General features: G+C 44.1%; 5 protein-coding genes across 5 annotated transcripts; all 5 read left to right on the top strand.

Moving 5' to 3' along the window:
* The first annotated feature begins 82 nt into the window (after nucleotides 1–82).
* On the top strand, nucleotides 83–4,342 carry V1516DRAFT_670153 (armadillo-type protein). The gene is made up of 2 exons (XM_066921309.1): nucleotides 83–3,819; nucleotides 3,880–4,342. The coding sequence occupies exons 1-2, from the start codon at nucleotides 508–510 to the stop codon at nucleotides 3,883–3,885; spliced, it is 3,318 nt and encodes a 1,105-aa protein (XP_066778631.1). The 5' UTR covers nucleotides 83–507; the 3' UTR covers nucleotides 3,886–4,342.
* A 2,560-nt stretch (nucleotides 4,343–6,902) lies between these two features.
* V1516DRAFT_619688 (major facilitator superfamily domain-containing protein) lies at nucleotides 6,903–8,555 on the top strand (the record flags this gene model as incomplete). Its single annotated transcript, XM_066919464.1, has 1 exon — nucleotides 6,903–8,555. One exon carries the CDS (start codon nucleotides 6,903–6,905, stop codon nucleotides 8,553–8,555), a length of 1,653 nt encoding a protein of 550 aa, XP_066778630.1.
* Nucleotides 8,556–10,154: 1,599 nt separating this feature from the next.
* Nucleotides 10,155–11,178, top strand: V1516DRAFT_683806 (uncharacterized protein; the record flags this gene model as incomplete). The annotated part of the gene is made up of 3 exons (XM_066923529.1): nucleotides 10,155–10,905; nucleotides 10,952–11,023; nucleotides 11,078–11,178. The coding sequence occupies 3 exons, from the start codon at nucleotides 10,155–10,157 to the stop codon at nucleotides 11,176–11,178; spliced, it is 924 nt and encodes a 307-aa protein (XP_066778629.1).
* A 122-nt stretch (nucleotides 11,179–11,300) lies between these two features.
* V1516DRAFT_670147 (uncharacterized protein) lies at nucleotides 11,301–14,071 on the top strand. Its single transcript, XM_066921308.1, has one exon. The coding sequence runs from the start codon at nucleotides 11,496–11,498 to the stop codon at nucleotides 13,593–13,595; it is 2,100 nt and encodes a 699-aa protein (XP_066778628.1). The 5' UTR covers nucleotides 11,301–11,495; the 3' UTR covers nucleotides 13,596–14,071.
* Nucleotides 14,072–14,599: 528 nt separating this feature from the next.
* On the top strand, nucleotides 14,600–15,892 carry V1516DRAFT_621196 (uncharacterized protein; the record flags this gene model as incomplete). Its single annotated transcript, XM_066919517.1, has 2 exons — nucleotides 14,600–14,827; nucleotides 14,900–15,892. 2 exons carry the CDS (start codon nucleotides 14,600–14,602, stop codon nucleotides 15,890–15,892), a joined length of 1,221 nt encoding a protein of 406 aa, XP_066778627.1.
* Between the last annotated feature and the right edge of the window lie 454 nt (nucleotides 15,893–16,346).

Below are 16,346 nucleotides of genomic sequence, written 5' to 3'. Positions count from 1 at the left end.
CACTCCGCGGTCTCATTTGGCCTCTGGATACGATCGTTTGAATCTTTCTCCTTCCCCAGTTCAGCAGCAACAGCAATCGCAGAAGATGACTTCGGGCCGCTCACAGGTCTCCCCAACTCCTCCGCCGCAGCAGAACCAGCACCAAGAATCACTTGCGTCCGTTCATACCGTCCGTCCTACGATGCAGCGTATAGCTTCTGCTTCTTCAATTCCCTCTAATTCATCTTCATCGTCGACATTTGATCCTGGATATGTATCTAAGCGGTAAGCAATTCCTACTTATAGCCTTGTTCGCGGTTTTGAAGTCTTTGCGGATCAGAGCCGCGTCTGCTTTTCACACTCTTCTGCGCATAGAATCATCCGCAATTGCCGTTTGAAGCCACGCGTTCCATCCATTATCGGAATCCTACAGCGATTAATAGGATTCTTATCGCCAAAGATTGGCAATTGACTAGTTATTCTATAAATTGACCTGAGAAATTGCTGACTTCATATAGTGCACGAGAAATGGGCCGTGAAATGAGCCGCGATATGCCATTTTGGTCTCTCAATTCCACATTACCTCAACCCCAACGAGATCGCGATTCTTCCATCCCTAGCCAATTAAAATCTTCTATTTCTTCATCTGATCTTGGTGTAGGCTCCATCTCTTTTGGATCCGATCTTGGTACTCCTCCGTCGTCGGCTGTATTTGGTCCCGGCTTCCGTCAGCGTGCTCGCGCTGGTACTTTACCCTCTCGACTTTCTTCGGGCTCGGAGTCGGTTCTGCCACCTCCCCAGGACCAATTTCTTACGAGCGCATTTCAATCTAATTTGTCTTCTGCAAGCCATGTGTCTGCGTTTTCAAATCAAGATTCGTTGGATGGGCTACCAGTCAGCTCGCTTAACATTCCTTCTACCCGATCCTCACTACAGTCTGCTCGTTCATCAGGTTCTCGGATACGGTCAGGGTCTTTGAATCTTCCGACCCCAGGGAAATTTCTGCCTTTTAGTGGCTCAGTTTTGTCCTCGTCACCTAGTGCGCATTCTTGGAACTTCAGTGAAGAACCGAGTCATTCGCTGTCACCGCAAGATCAACCGGGGATCAGTACTTTGGATTATCTCGGTCTCGAGAGCCCTGGAGGTGACACTACCCCAGAAGATCTTAGCTCTGAATTAATCACAGAGGCACATGTTATTTCAACATCTTCTAATTCACCTAGCATCTCTGGGCCTTCAGTTGCGGCTGGATCTTCTGCATATCTGTCAGACATTTCACGACTACGCCAGGATGTGCACAGATTAAGATCTTATTCAACTAGTGCTACTGAGAGATATGAAGATATTACAAGTACGAATACATTAGAGGGTCTAATAGAGGAAGACGAACATCGTGAAATGATTGACTACATGCAGCATGCACAACTAGGCATTAGCTCTAGACCGCGGTCGAGAACGACTGCGGGACCGGAATTACAGTCGCGAATCAAGAATTTTAATCACACTCCGAGTAGACTTGACTATATGCAATCGATTGACAGCAACAGTGCTAAGGAGACTGCATCTATGATAGATGAAGCTTCAATTGTCAGTTCCTTTGAAGACAATTCTATTGGACCCACTAACTCGCTTTATATTGGAAATATTCCTGCGACAGCTTCAGTTGCCTCGCTTACAGCATTATTTGGCCAGTTTGGAACTGTCGATTCGGTTCGAATTTTGTCTAATCAGTTAAGTGCTTTTATTAGCTATACATCGATTGAGTCGGCAATTCAGGCGAAAGCAGCTTTAGGAGTTGCGGACGTTGGCAATGCAGCGGGTTCTCTCAAGATTGGGTTTGCTAAAATCAAGGCCTCTTCAATTTCTGAAAATGAAGGGACCACCGAGAATAGTTCAAATATGTCCTATCTCATCAAGGATACGCCTGGATATTTGGATAAGAGCTCTCATACGCAATTATATGGTATGGAAACTGAAATTCTTTCCATTGTTCGTGAATACGGAGCAGATGAAGAAGAGATTATGAAGACGACAGAGACATTCAGAAATGCTATGAGTTTTGATAGCTTTGTAGAAGATCTACCAGCACTGCCAGATCCAAATCCGAATCGTGTACATGACGCTCCTCGTCTACGTGAGATCAGAAAGAGAATAGATAATGGTACATGTCCTGTCGCTGAGATCGAAGCGGCAGCTATTGACATGCTTGATGAGCTAGTTGAGCTTGCGAGCGATTATTTGGGCAATACGGTTGTTCAGAAATTATTTGAATATTGCTCGGAAGATGTCAAGACCAAGATGCTTCTACGCTTAGCACCATATCTCGCGGAGTTAGGTATTCATAAGAACGGAACATGGGCAGCACAGAAAGTTATTGACGTTACACGCACACCTGAGCAGATGATGATTATTGCGAAGCATTTACGTCCTTATACAGTACATTTATTTTTGGATCAATTTGGAAATTATGTGCTGCAATGCTGTCTAAGATTTGGCTCTCCCTATAATGATTTTATATTTGAGACCATGCTTAGCAGGTTTTGGGATATTGCGCAAGGCCGCTTTGGAGCTCGCGCTATGCGAGCATGTTTGGAGAGTCATTACGCCAGCAAGGAACAACAAAGAGTTCTTGCTGCTGCAATTACCTTGCATGCTGTTCAACTGGCTACTAATGCCAATGGCGCATTGTTACTGACATGGTTCTTGGACACATGCACGTTGCCTAATAGACATAGAATCTTGGCTCCCCGATTAATTCCCCATTTGGTGTCACTGTGCACGCATAAGCTTGCATCATTAACGGTTTTGAAAGTGATCAACTACCGTTCTGAACCGGAAGCGCGGAGAGCCATTTTTGATGCATTAATTTTAGATCCAGAGGAGAGTGTTTTGGAAGAAATTTTGAAGGACAGCTCACAGGGTCCTGCAGTAATTTACAAGGTTTTAACGACGCCATTTTTGGAATCTGATATTAGACAGAGGTCGTTATTGAAAGTACAAAATGTTCTTGTGAGGTTGAAAGTACTTCCTTCTCAAGGCTATCGACGACTTATGGATGAAGTAGGATTATCTACACGAGCAAGTACTGGAGGTTCAGTGAGTGGTGGAGCTGGGCCGGTTGGAACGAATGGTACTGGCCCAGCTCGCGGTCCTGGTCATCATGGACACCATTTTCACAATCATACTCGTACTGGAAGTGGTAATGGACGCGGACAAGCAGGAGCTGACCAGCGTGATTATTTACAGCAACAACAACATCGTCAACAAGCTGGCGGACGTATTTCTCAGCCCTTATCTTATTATGGTGGAAATCCGTATAATATGAATGGTGGAATGGACTATATGGGTGCTAGCGCTGTCGGTGGACGACCAAATATGGTTGATGGATATTTGGCAATGCAGATGGATCAAATGGAAATTTCACAGTCACACAGTCCGGATCCTCAGTATGGAGCAGGAGGACAATTCTCTTCGCCGCCGATGGTGAATAGCGCTATGTACCAGCAAGCGTTGATGCAACAATCGATGAGGCAAGCAGGACCACAACAGACATCGTATTACCAATATATGGCTAGTGCGTCTCCACCGCCGATGATGTCTGGAGGAGGAAATGCATATGGAGAGGCCTACAGGGGTATTCCATCGCCACCAGTGCCCTCGGCATTGATGGCGTATGGAGGGGAACCAATGCGAGGCATAGGAGTTCAGGGAGTTCAAGGAGTTCAAGGACCACAGGGAACAGAAAGTCCGGTGATGACCGGTCAATCGATGGTGTATCCAGTGTACGGAGGAATTGCCTCAGTATATTCGCCATCTGCACCTCAAGGCCCTTGGCAACGTGTAAGTAGAATGATTTTTTGATAGATGTTGAGGGTTGAATGGCGGCTAATTTATGGACAGTACTAGTGTAATAATGAAAGAGCAGGGTCGGACGAGAAGTCAAGACTTGGCGATGAAAAAGTTTTCCATTGTTTAGGTATACATTGTTATATACAAGTTGGATAATTATTGAGTATTTTATGTTACATTTATTTTTTCTTGCTGTTCATTCTAAATGATGGCTCAACTCATTTTGGATTTGGATGTATATTTTTTCTTGGATGATTTTCGCACGCTACATATATTGTGATTGCTATTCACTATTTTACTACTTGCTATTTATGTTATTATTTGATTGGGTCTAGTTTTTGTTATTGAGTTTGTACGAAAAACTTGATATTTTGAAAATTTTTGAAGGAAGAAATGAGCATGAAAGATGAGGAGATGGTTAAGAACTGTGCATGGTAGGACGAATAATTTTGTTTCGTTTGGAAAGACTTGAAAAGGAAAGCTAATGGATAATCAGTAATTTGATTTGAACAAGTTTCGAGAGCTGTAGAGTGTGTAGTCAGTCAATCTTAAGCCCAATTCTGAGCCCAATTCTGAGCAGATGCTGGATGCCGTGTTGGCTGATAAGACCACAAAAAGGCTGTCCTGCGAGAGAAAGGCAAAGTCCCCGATAAGCAATAGTCCCGCAGGGCCGTTCATTCGCACGGAGAGCGAGAACGCCATGCCGGGCTAGCGATAAAATTGCAAGGGGTTGCCGGTACGACAGTTGAGTTTAGCTGATGGGCAATCAAGAAGAGTGTGTTGGAGGCTGATTAATGTCGAAAAGGGCTTGCGGCCCGGTAACCGGTGGGCGCGCCTGTGCTGGTCAAACAAGTAGTTCAACGAGCTGAAGGAGTTAAAGGAGCAGTTAGTTACTAGAGTGCGAACGAGAGTGCAAGAGGACCTCTATTCGTTTCAATGGATTCCGCTTACAGAAGCTGCGAATCCACATAAAATTGCGCTGCTGGCCGAGGACTTCGTGACAGATTGTCAAACAGCGCAGGAGACAGACGGGTTCTGCTTATCAATGGCGGAAGCTATGTCCGCTGTAGCAGGTCGAGGTGAGTGACTACAGTCTCGAGGTACGGTGAACGCCACAGTACCGTCCGCTAAGGAACTCTATGAGAAAAATATACTGCAGCGATTGGATTTGCAACGAGTCGTGCTGATCTCGAAGCGACAGCTGCTCGTTGCACCTGGCGAGTGAGCCGGACGAGACATGGAGACTTCGAGCAATGACTCGAACAGGAAGATGACTGTAAGACGCGTGGATTATCGCAATCTGGCGCCTGCCTACTCGCACGCCTAAAGAGGAAAGACTAGTGGTCTACTGCTGTGTTCGATGAATCGCCCGATTTGATATGCTGCCAAATGCCGACGCACGAGAAGAAGCGCAATAAGATTCGACGATGATAAGCATTTCCTGGGCAATGCTCCGTGTTCTTGTCCGTGTCTTTGTCCGTGTGGTGTCCCTGTCCATGCTTTGCACGCTTTGGTCACATTCACAGCACTGATCTCATTCAATCATTGAGAGACCACGTCTACAAGATCGCCGGGTAAGAAATTGGATTACGACGAGCTGTGGTTTTGGCGACGCCGGTGATAGGGGATAGCCGGGCACGATGCCAATTAACTTCGATGCGGATGTAGGAGATCACTCCGTCTCTCTCAAGCTTCATCGTGCTGTTAGTCGAGATGGTCAATGTTGGCCATTCTGCCGGCCTCTATCAATTGCCGGACGACTGGCCGTCCGCTAGCTCATACCGCAAATTGGTCCTATCACCGCCAGTGGGTATTAGGCCGAGCAGAAGTGATTTCGCCAAGTCGATAGAACTCGTTCTTGGGCTTTGCTTTGGTCGGCGTTCTATCTCGTCCCGGTCTCCCAGATTGCATGGCAAAAAATTTCTTGGACAATGTCCTGGTGCAAACAGTTGTTTCTCCTGAATGTGCCGAGTGGACAGATTTCGCACGATTAACACATCCTGAATCGTTGTTACCCGCCATTTACCAGCCCATCGCAGCGTTAAATCCGTTTCGCTCACCACCAGCACTGATAACCACCTAACTGCGTGGCCAGTATTTATCATCATTTTTCATTATAGGGTTTCGCAGCACACGGCGGAAATAACTCTCAAGCGGGGCTAGATTCCGAGTTAGCCCAACCCGAGATTATTTCTCTCTTCCTCTACCTTCCTGAGCACGTCCCGAGCAAACAATCACTGATAGTTCATTGCCGCCCGGGATTCCGTATCTATGGAACCTGAAGCTGTCCTCGATCACTCGCTTTGGCTATCTTTCTTCATCTAACCCATTTCCGGTGTCCTTCTTATCTGTCTTCTGCATGATCCTGGTCGGCATGTCGTATATTTTCTGAGCCAGCGCCATGGCTGGAGTCCACTTGCTCGCCGTTGTGCAGTCGTTACTATTTAGCTCCTGTGATTAACACTAAACATTTCCTGGCGCCAAAGATGCCAACCGGGTTACAATTACTCCACACTGTTTCACTCCCTCGATTGCCGTACCTCTGATACATGTCGCCTGCCTGATGCTGCTCCTATTCCAGCCAACAACTATCTCTACTGTATTCAGTGTGCTACTGACTTTCTGATATCCTACTTGCAATCTCGATTCCGCATTCTACCTCCACTCACCTCGAATTTTTGCCTGTTCAGGAATAGCTCTTGTTGCGGAGTCAACTGATAAGTCTCGAGACGAAGGCTGCTGGTTCTGATTCTAATTCTTATCGGTGTCTACTGCACATTCAAACTCAAACAGCCATCCACAGTGTACTTGTCTACTCTGCTGTTGCACGGTTGAGTCCTGTGGGACGCGTCCACATCATGCTATCAGCCTTTCGCACACTCTACCGGGGAATATAAGAACCACCAAGAGCCCTTGGCGGATATTCTCCTGACTAGCTATTTTCTTGAATTCTTGGTTTTCTTGAATTCTTGGTTTTCTTCAGCCATATAACTGGGCATTACTTGAAACGGACAATACATTTTCGCTGAATTTTCCATTGCTATTAGTTAGCATCCATGGCTGTCGAATCTATTATGTCAACAGAGTCGCCTGTCTCTGATGGCCAGGTGACCGAGAAGACTCAGAGTTCTGAACCAGAATATTATAGGAAGCCCACCTTGATTCGCAAGATATTATCCTGGACTGACGAAAAGACGGGCTGGTATCCTCCTGAGATGTCTCTTGAGGAGAGGGACCTGATTCGAAAGATTGATTTTTTCGTTCTTGGCTACTGCTGCTTAGCTTTCTTCACAAAGTATCTTGACGTCTCTGCCTTGAACAACGCTTATGTTTCTGGAATGAAGGAAGACCTTGATTTAGGTGGTAATCAGCTTAATTATATCACCGCTGTGTATCAAGTTGGATACTGTACCTTTCAAATTCCCTCAAATATTCTCATCACCAAACTTCCTTCTCAGTACTATCTTCCTTCTGCAGAAATTGTTTGGGGTCTGTTCACACTTGGTACTGCATTTGTCAAGTCATATAATCAGCTATTAGCTCTTCGTTTCTTTGTTGGATTTGGAGCTACAGCTTGCTACGTTGGCTGTCTTCATATCGTCAATTGTTGGTACAAGAAGGTAGAACTTGGCCGTCGAAATGCAATTTACTATTCTGCCATGCCTCTAGGAACTATGGTTGCCAGTTATCTTCAGGCTGCTCTTCTTGAACATCTTGATGGGGCTAATGGGCTTCAGGGCTGGCAATGGCTTTTCATCATCTGTGCCATTATTACTATTCCAATTGCTGCTTTTGGATTCTTCTTTTTCCCTGATGTCCCTGAGAAGACTACCTCGCGCTGGTTTTCTGAACGTGAGCGTAAGCTTGCTTTTGATCGTCTTCAAAATGATGGATTTGAAGCCTCTAAGGGTCTGTCCTGGAATTTGGTTCGCCGTGTGTTTGGAACATGGCAATTTTGGACATTTATTTTTATGGGTAATTTGTTCTGGCTTGCTCCATATGCTGCTTCCAACAATCCATTTATTCTTTGGCTTGAAGCTCTTACGGATGAAAATGGAAACCGTACTTATTCAGATGTTTTGGTCAATAACTTGTCTTCAGTGACTTCTGCTGTATCTATTGTATCTGCATTGTTAACAGCTGTTTATTCGGACTGGCGTCGTAACCGGTGGGAGATGATGCTTCTCGCTGGCATTTTAATGTTAGTGGGTAACATTCTCCTTCTTGTTTGGGATCTTCCTAGAGGAGCGCTTTGGGCTGGATTTATGCTTCTGGGATTGTCTAATGGTCCTGGCAACCTTGTAATTGTATGGGCTGCTGAGACATTCGCGCATGATGTGGAAGCGAGAGCAATCACACTCGCCTCAATCAATGCTACCAATTGCATGCTTTACCTTGTTATTCCTTTGGGAGCTTGGCAGGTCAAAGATTCTCCTCGATTTTACGCTGGTTACGTGACATCGGTCTGTATGTCTGCTGTACAAGTTTTTTTGATCCCTGTAGCTGTGTTTTTCCAGCGACGTGATGCAAAGAGATTGGCTCAACAGTTCGTTGCCTGTGAGGCTATCGCTATGGATAACCAAGACCTAGAATACGTTATCGGCGAGAAGACTGATGCAGTAGTCACTACTGGAGTAGAGATCAATTCTAAGGACGGAGAGTTTGTGGAGCCCGTAAATGTTCATGATTCAGAAATTAAGCAGGCTGACGAAACTAAGAAGTGGTAGTTTATTCTGGTCAGTTCATTTTTGTGTTTTTCTATTTGTGTTCTAGCAATTGGCTTCCTGAAGTAAATTGAATAGTGTTACTCCTTTTTATAATGAATTTCGTTTCAATGTTTCCAGTACACGATTTAACTGATGTAATATCTTCTAGGTTGAGCTGTTAGAGTTTTAAACTTTCAAATACAGTTTTATAATATTAAACTCTAATACGCATATTGTTCAGATGACTGTTTCTAACTAATGTGATTCAGCCTGCCGCTACGTACGACGGACGGACTAGATCAAGTCTACTCGTCCAGAATAATTTTTGAATGAGCACTAGTGCAATGGGTGATATCTGATGAGACATGATGATGAAATAAGAATGAGTGATTATTGATTTCTAAAGCTCGTGATAGTACGATATGCTAAGTAATAGCGTATCATATATCCGGAAATTTCTTGATCATGCAAAACTACAAACGCCAGTCAACATGCTTTACAGACATGAGTTGGAACTTGGAATTGGAACAAGCTAAAAATATGGTATTTAAATTATTTCAGAGTTGCCAGAATTAAGCGAAGATCCTTGGCGTTTTGCACTGAGGCCTATGTCTGCTATCTGATTGAACAGACCGACTTCTGCAATCGAATCCAGGAGGAGTATACCTCCTTCTTTTAGTGTGCTTTGTGAAGCGCTTAAACGCTTTCGTCTGTGCTGGTAGCCGAGACTTTATTGTTACTGTGTTCTTTGGCTGTTGGAATTGCAGCGACTGAAACCGAGGAAGGAGCTTAGACCGCTTGCTGAATACTGATATCCAAACTTGCCGTACATGATTGCACTTGGGGGCGGAGACAATACTAGAAATCAAGTAAAGTTTTAGTTTGACATCATGCAAAAAGCCTTTGGTGCTCACAGCTTCTTCAAATGACAGAGGATGGTGGATTGCACAACGGAAGCCACCTCATCTCTGACCTTCTAACGTTCGGGTACTGATCCAACTTACACGATATTTGCGTACCGGGTACAGCAAGTACACAGTTTTAATTAGCATTACTTGGACTTTTAACTTGAATCTTGTCCATGAGACTTACGTTGAATGCCTTCCACACTAGGAAGGCAGTGAGTCATGACTTTCTCTCCCACTTTGCTCACGGAATTATTTTACAGGCTTCTAGATCAACAATGGGCCAAGCGGCAAAGGCTGGTTGAGGTGATACCAACATGCTATTACTTTGTACAACTTTGGAAAAAATTATTCCATGGCGGTCGGTGTGAAAATCTAATGTTATAGTTCGTTGTCATTTCTCACAGTCTCAAGGTTTTGAGCTAAGAGATTTGCGCCAAACTGAAATTGTGAATTAAATAAAAAAGCTAACCGAAGTTGAGCTTACTTCTGCATTGTAGTCTCTTGCGTCTAGCTTCATTTTGAAGTTTCTTACTCTATATGATTCTTGTAATTACATAATCGTGCTCTGACTCATGACAAGGGTGTGAATCTACACGTGATTCTGGTGTGCAATTCGAAACCAAGGTAGTAGAGAGAATACACATCGTGCCTAAGCAAACTATCTGAGACTAAAGTTTGGAATTTGTCTCTGAATTACAAGATCAGATTGGTAATGCCGATTAGGGATGTTCGAAGGAGACTGCTTCGTGGGCTAATTTCGTCGACATCCATTCCAGAGCCTCTGCCAGTGGAGTTAGATTCCTCTACATCTACATCGCCGTTGCAATCTACGAGTACATCTGCCGGATCATCAGCTACTTCGCTGTTTGAGACTTCGGCCAATGAATTAGAGATTTCTTGTGTTGAATCCTCGACGTCAGATAGCACAGTTGACCGGCAGACCGAACTTTGCGGTAGCTTGGAGACTAGATCTATGACGTGGGAAGAACTTGACAGTGATTTGGACATGTCTACATCAAATAGGACATCTCGGCGTCGAGTCTACCCTCGCGAAGCGTCTGCAGTGACTACTCCAGTATCTAACCAAAAAGCTTCAGATGATGAGTTGCAGTCAACAGCGGCGGGCGGTTCTCCTGGTAGGGCCGCAGCAGCAGCAGCAGCAGCTAGCGCTATGAATTCGCATCAACACGCGCATCACCATCGACATCATCATTTGCATCACCATCATCATCAACTAAATCCATCGACTCAATCGGCTAGTTCACGTATTTCTTCGAAGATCAAACCGGAAGATGCTAAGGCATCCAAAATCACAACAACTTCATCAACAGTAGCACCAAAACTTGCAAGCTTGCTAGATTACAGAAGTGATATTCTGGTCCGTGATCCCATAACCCATGATCCGGAGCTTGTATTTTTACAGACTAGCGAACCATTGCCTGAATCTATTCAAGAACGCGAATGTAAGCCATATCGGTTCATCGTTGTGCTGAGTGTCTAACTTGATAGCTGTTGAATATCGAGTCCGAAGGCATTTCCGGAATTCGTACTGTGATCCTATACGACAATCAACAGATGAACGTGAGTAGAATTTTCTACGGTACATCAGCTGCACTTCTGACTGAATTCTTATAGAATTACAAAGATTGGTGGGACGCGACTTAAAGCGAGCCGTACGTACATTAGATGACGACGATTGGATTTTTGAATCTGGTGCCGATACTTTTCCGGAATGATTAACTTGTTTCTCTTTATTAATGATAATATTTTGTGGGAGTTAAGGTGTTTTATATTTTTATACCAAGATCAAACCCATTTCATATTGATCAGGAAAGTGCATGCTTTATGCACAATATGCCTAATCGGGAAGGCTGTAAATACCGTTTGGTCAATCGTCGAAAACTAATACATTCATGACCCGACTTTTCTTCTACCTGTTTTTTTTTAGTCTTCCGCTGTATATCGCTATTAATATATTGCATTGCAATTATATTAACCTATGGTTTTGTGACTGATATTAAATCTCTGCATATCCTCCCTAGTGTGTTGAAGTATGGTGGTGGAAATTATCAGTCCTCGGCCCGCTCAAACGCCAGTTGAGAATGACGACAAACGGATTCTAAGCGAAAGCAAATCCAAGGACACGTTGACGGTTGAGGGAAATAATACAGAACTCTTATCAACCTTCTTGCATAAGGTCGAACAAAATGCTCTGGCTACTGTATCTGCAGATGCAGGATGCAGTGAGAAAGTCGTTGATACCTGCGAGAGAGAATTCACATCATTGTCGCCGACTCGTCATAAATCTGGAACTACGACAAATGAGAGCTCGCCAATTTCAGGCAGCTCAAAAGGTAAACCAACATTGGCTTCGTTGGATACCGAGTCCTTCCAGAAGGCTCTTATGAAAGCTTCGCCTGTATTAACAAGCACGACAAGCGCGAGAAGCGTGCGATCGCACAACAGTGCTGTATCAACTGCTAATTCTTCTATCCTATCTTCAATGATCGACGACGAAGATGATGGCGAGTACGAGCGCGAGCAAAACCGTCAAATGTGCGAGGACGAAAGCTTTGTTGTATTGATTGTGAAGCCAGACAATGAAGGCCCTAGTTCAGCCAGTGCGTCAATTGCAAACGAAGATCTGCATACTGATTTGTCTTCTCCTGATCTTGAACAACAATTATTGGATGACGAAGCCAATATCGATCTCGCTGGAGACGAAATTTGGGACGAAGATGAAGATGAAAATATCTCTGACGATGACGACGACGAAAGGGAGGACGTGGAAGAAGAGGAGGAGATCCCAGATCCCATGCTGATGCAAGAGATGGAAAGTGGGAACATCAACTACATGACGGCATTTTACGCTGAAGTCAATCAACACCATGACGATGAAAATTCTATATCTGCAACAAAGAGTGAAGCAAAAATCACCGATTTGGTACCTGAAACCAATAAACCTGCCTGTTTCGACTTTGATGGTTTGATTTCTCCAATGATTCTTTCCCCAGTATCTGCCACCTTGCCCGCAGATTCGAGTCCGATCTCGCCTGTTCCAATTGTCACAAAACTGCCCATCGAGCCAAAGTGGCGGCTCAATCCTCCTGACAACGTGCTATTTGTCAACCATGTACAGATTTCATCGACTCCCGAAAATGAATGGTCAAATCCGAAGGTCTTGCGCGCTCGTAAGGATGCTATTTCAGAACTATCTTCTCGACGCATGGGTATTCTTGCTTCTCTGCCTGCTTCACCTATGGTTGATGAAAAGCCAATGAAATTGATACAAAGCGAAGTAAGTGCGACAGAGCATGGAGATGATGAGGATGAAATTACGGTAAAAGATGACGAAGATTTTGAACAAATTCATAATGAGAAGGAAAGCGGATATGTCCGGTTGTCAGATGATGCTAATCCCAACTCATCTGAAACAGTCGAGGAAGAAGAAAACTCTCAAGAGAGTGAAATATTCCAGGACATAAATATTGATGATCCTGCAGAATATGAATTACTCGAAGAGGCTACTCAAGCAATGCCTCCTGAAGATCGACAGGCAGCAGATGGTATCATGCAGCAATTGTGGAATATCTCGTTTGGCAGAGACCAGACTCCAAGTATGACGCTTGTGCTTCCCACACCAGCTCCTATTCCAATAGCACATGCCAGCCATTCCAATCGATTGGTGCTCGGCAGAGACGCAAGCATGTTTGGGTGGCAGGAAGGAAGCGAGTTGTCGCTAGAAACAGTCTCGACCAGTTCATCTGGCAAAAATCAAAGTTTGATTTCACAATCACAGGATTCTGCGGGAAGCAGGGAGAAATGTAATGGTATCAAAAACTGGTTTTCAAAAACAAAATCTTCAGCAAAAGATCTGGTCATCTTGCGTCAGTCAAAGACAAGACAGGAAACAAATAGTGATCCTGAACGAGGGTCGAACAATGTCCTCTGGACCCAGCACGTAGAAGCACAGCGAAAATGGTATATGTTCTGGAAATATACATTATCGTATGGAGTTGTCGCGATAATGCTCGCTGGCATACTAGCTGGCGTTCTGGTATATCATTATGGGCGTGGAGGCGATCCCCCAGCTGACGGCACTGGCAAGTACGCCAGTATTACTGCTGGTGCGGGTGCATCAGGAGCGGCATAGACGGTGTTGCATATACAGAAAAGTATTATTTTTGAATTGAAAGTAAATTATTACAGATTCTTTAGATCTGCAGATGTCGATTGTATTAGGTTATGAACTGGGTATTTTATGAGCGCAGAAGCGCGACAACATAGGAGCCAAAAGGAGTCGTTGGAACGACGTTTTAGTAATCGAACTGTATCAATATAATTCTTCTTAATTGTATCAAAACAAATGACTGCCTCAGAGACAATTTAACCGAATGAAAATTGCAAGTCTGCAGAAAATCAGCACTTTTAATCTCTGTAAGCGAAGACCAGACGCTGAACAGGTTTCCGCATCGGGCCCGCTGATCCACAGGGCCGAGGGTTATCGGGCAGGTCAGAGTCTCTCCGTCACTCTTCAACTTGGCTTCGACTCCGCCCAGTTAAAACAACACTTTGCCAGTTTATTAGACAGGAAAATCGACAGAATCTTCTATATTAAACTACGTAACGATTGTACAGTTGAAGAAGCGCATTTGATTTAGATTTTCTGTCGTTTGCCCTGAAGAATTAGGGTTATTGGTCATCGAATTGGGCCCTTATTTCCCTGAACGTTTTAACTCTTCTGGAGGCTTTGTCGCTAACCAGCTCGCAATCAAACTTAGCCGTCGCTCATTTGTACGGTCATTTTCACAAAATTTGCTTGTGCTCTGAACGTATTTTGTCTTTTCTTGCGGTTCTATTTCTGGATTTTACTAAATTTTGCTCGTGCACTTTCAGATCATGTTGCATTCTCATAGCAAAGGTAAGCTGGCTATTAGTTTTCCTGTCTGTACCGGAGACAGAGAGTGTGTGGAAAATTAAACACAGCAATTCCGGCTCCATTTTTGCTACGTTTCTCGGACTAACATTCTTTCAGACACGAAGGAGGATCTCGAGGTAGTGTCTGTTGATGGTAATTATCACCCTTGCGTCATTGCTTGCTATACTCAAGCTCCGTACCGAACCGAAACTTCCTCTTTTATGAACGTCATACTTACTATGACTATAGATGTCGACGAAGTCGATGGAGAACATAGCAATATGCTGCTTTCGATCATCTCCTCTCTTCGACCCGGATCAGATCTCTCTCGTATTACGCTCCCTACATTTATTCTTGAGCGCAAATCCATGCTGGAGCGCATCACAAATCAGCTTGCTCATCCATCACTTCTCCTTGAGGCTCATGCGTGCGACGATCCTGTCGATCGATTTGTCGGAGTTGTCAAAGTATGTAATCTATATTCTAATTAGTGTATTTCACGTCAAGGCTTGCATTCTCTAACTAAGTTCTGGTAATAGTGGTACCTCTCTGGATGGCATATCACGCCCAAGGCAGTCAAGAAACCTCTTAATCCAGTTCTAAGCGAATACTTTACATGCTATTGGGATTTACCAAATAATACAAAAGCGTATTATATTGCCGAACAAACATCTCATCATCCGCCCAAATCTAGCTATTTTTACATGTCTCCAGAAAATCATATTCGTGTCGATGGTACATTAGTTCCCCGATCTCGATTTCTCGGAAACTCCGCTGCTTCGCTGATGGAGGGACACGCATATCTTACATTTCTTGACCGGACGGATTTTCGTGGCCAGACCGAGCGATATGAGCTGACGCAACCAAATATGTATGCTCGCAACATTTTGATTGGCAAACTGAAGTATGAGCTTGGTGACCATTCACTGATTCTATGTCCCGGCAACGACCTTTGCGCCGATATCGAGTTTAAAGTGAAGGGAATTGTCACTGGTACATACAATGCGATTGCAGGTAAAATCATTCGACAGTCCACTGGCGATGTGTTGTACGAAATTTCCGGTAAATGGAACGAAGTCATGGATATTAAAAACATGAAGACGGGCGTGAAAAAGGTGTTTTTTGATACTTTAAAAGCAAAGCCGCAGTTTCCTTTAGTTCGACCGATTACAGAACAAGATCCGCTGGAGTCACGGAGACTCTGGCTAAAAGTGACCAACGCGCTGGCACGTAAGGATCACAATGTTGCGACAGATGAAAAGTTCAAGATCGAGGATCGACAACGGCAGGAGGCCAAACAGAGGGAGGAGGAAGGAGTGGAATTACGTCCACGTTTGTTCAAGGAAGCCAATGATGGAAAGGTCGAGTTTATTATCCACAAGGATATCGATGGAAAGACGCCCGAAGAGCAGACAAAGCAGATCCTTAGCATCGCTCCTATTCTACCTGGACAACAAGCTTCACATGAGTTTGATATTCCTCCTCCCCATGGTCATGAAACCGCGGAACAGGCTGAAACAGAGGATAAATAGTATGAGTAGCCAAATGCGGTAGTGTTACAGCAGGTTCATCAAAGGTAGAAAAGTGTAGTGTGATTTAGTATGTTTGTGATTTTTCTTGAGGTATCCTACTTTTACAAAGTACATCTTACTTCATCATTATTTTTATTTTACTTTATATTTTATTTTGAGCTGTTAATTTTGTACGTTTCCCTGCAGACGTGTAGTTCCGTTTTTGTTTGTTGTTGATTCTGTTACTAATTATGTGTGTTTTCTTGATTGTCAGTTAATCGTCAAGGCAATTGTAATTGATTGATATAGGTATATCTTTGACAAGTCCATTGTGCGCCGTTTCACGAGTCATTTTCATTGTTTTGATCTTTCTTATTGTTTGTCACCCCATCCTCCTCCACCATTTTATCATCCATCGCTTTCTCTAGCTTCGTCTCGCTATCGCTTCGTCCGTTTCGGCAAGCTTCAGCGGAAA

The sequence above is a fragment of the Lipomyces oligophaga genome (assembly GCF_038497815.1).
Source record: "Lipomyces oligophaga strain CBS 7107 unplaced genomic scaffold V1516scaffold_2, whole genome shotgun sequence".
NCBI lineage: Eukaryota > Fungi > Ascomycota > Lipomycetes > Lipomycetales > Lipomycetaceae > Lipomyces > [Lipomyces] oligophaga.
The sequence above is the reverse complement of the archived record's forward strand: the minus strand, read 5'-3'. Positions and strand labels throughout refer to the sequence as shown.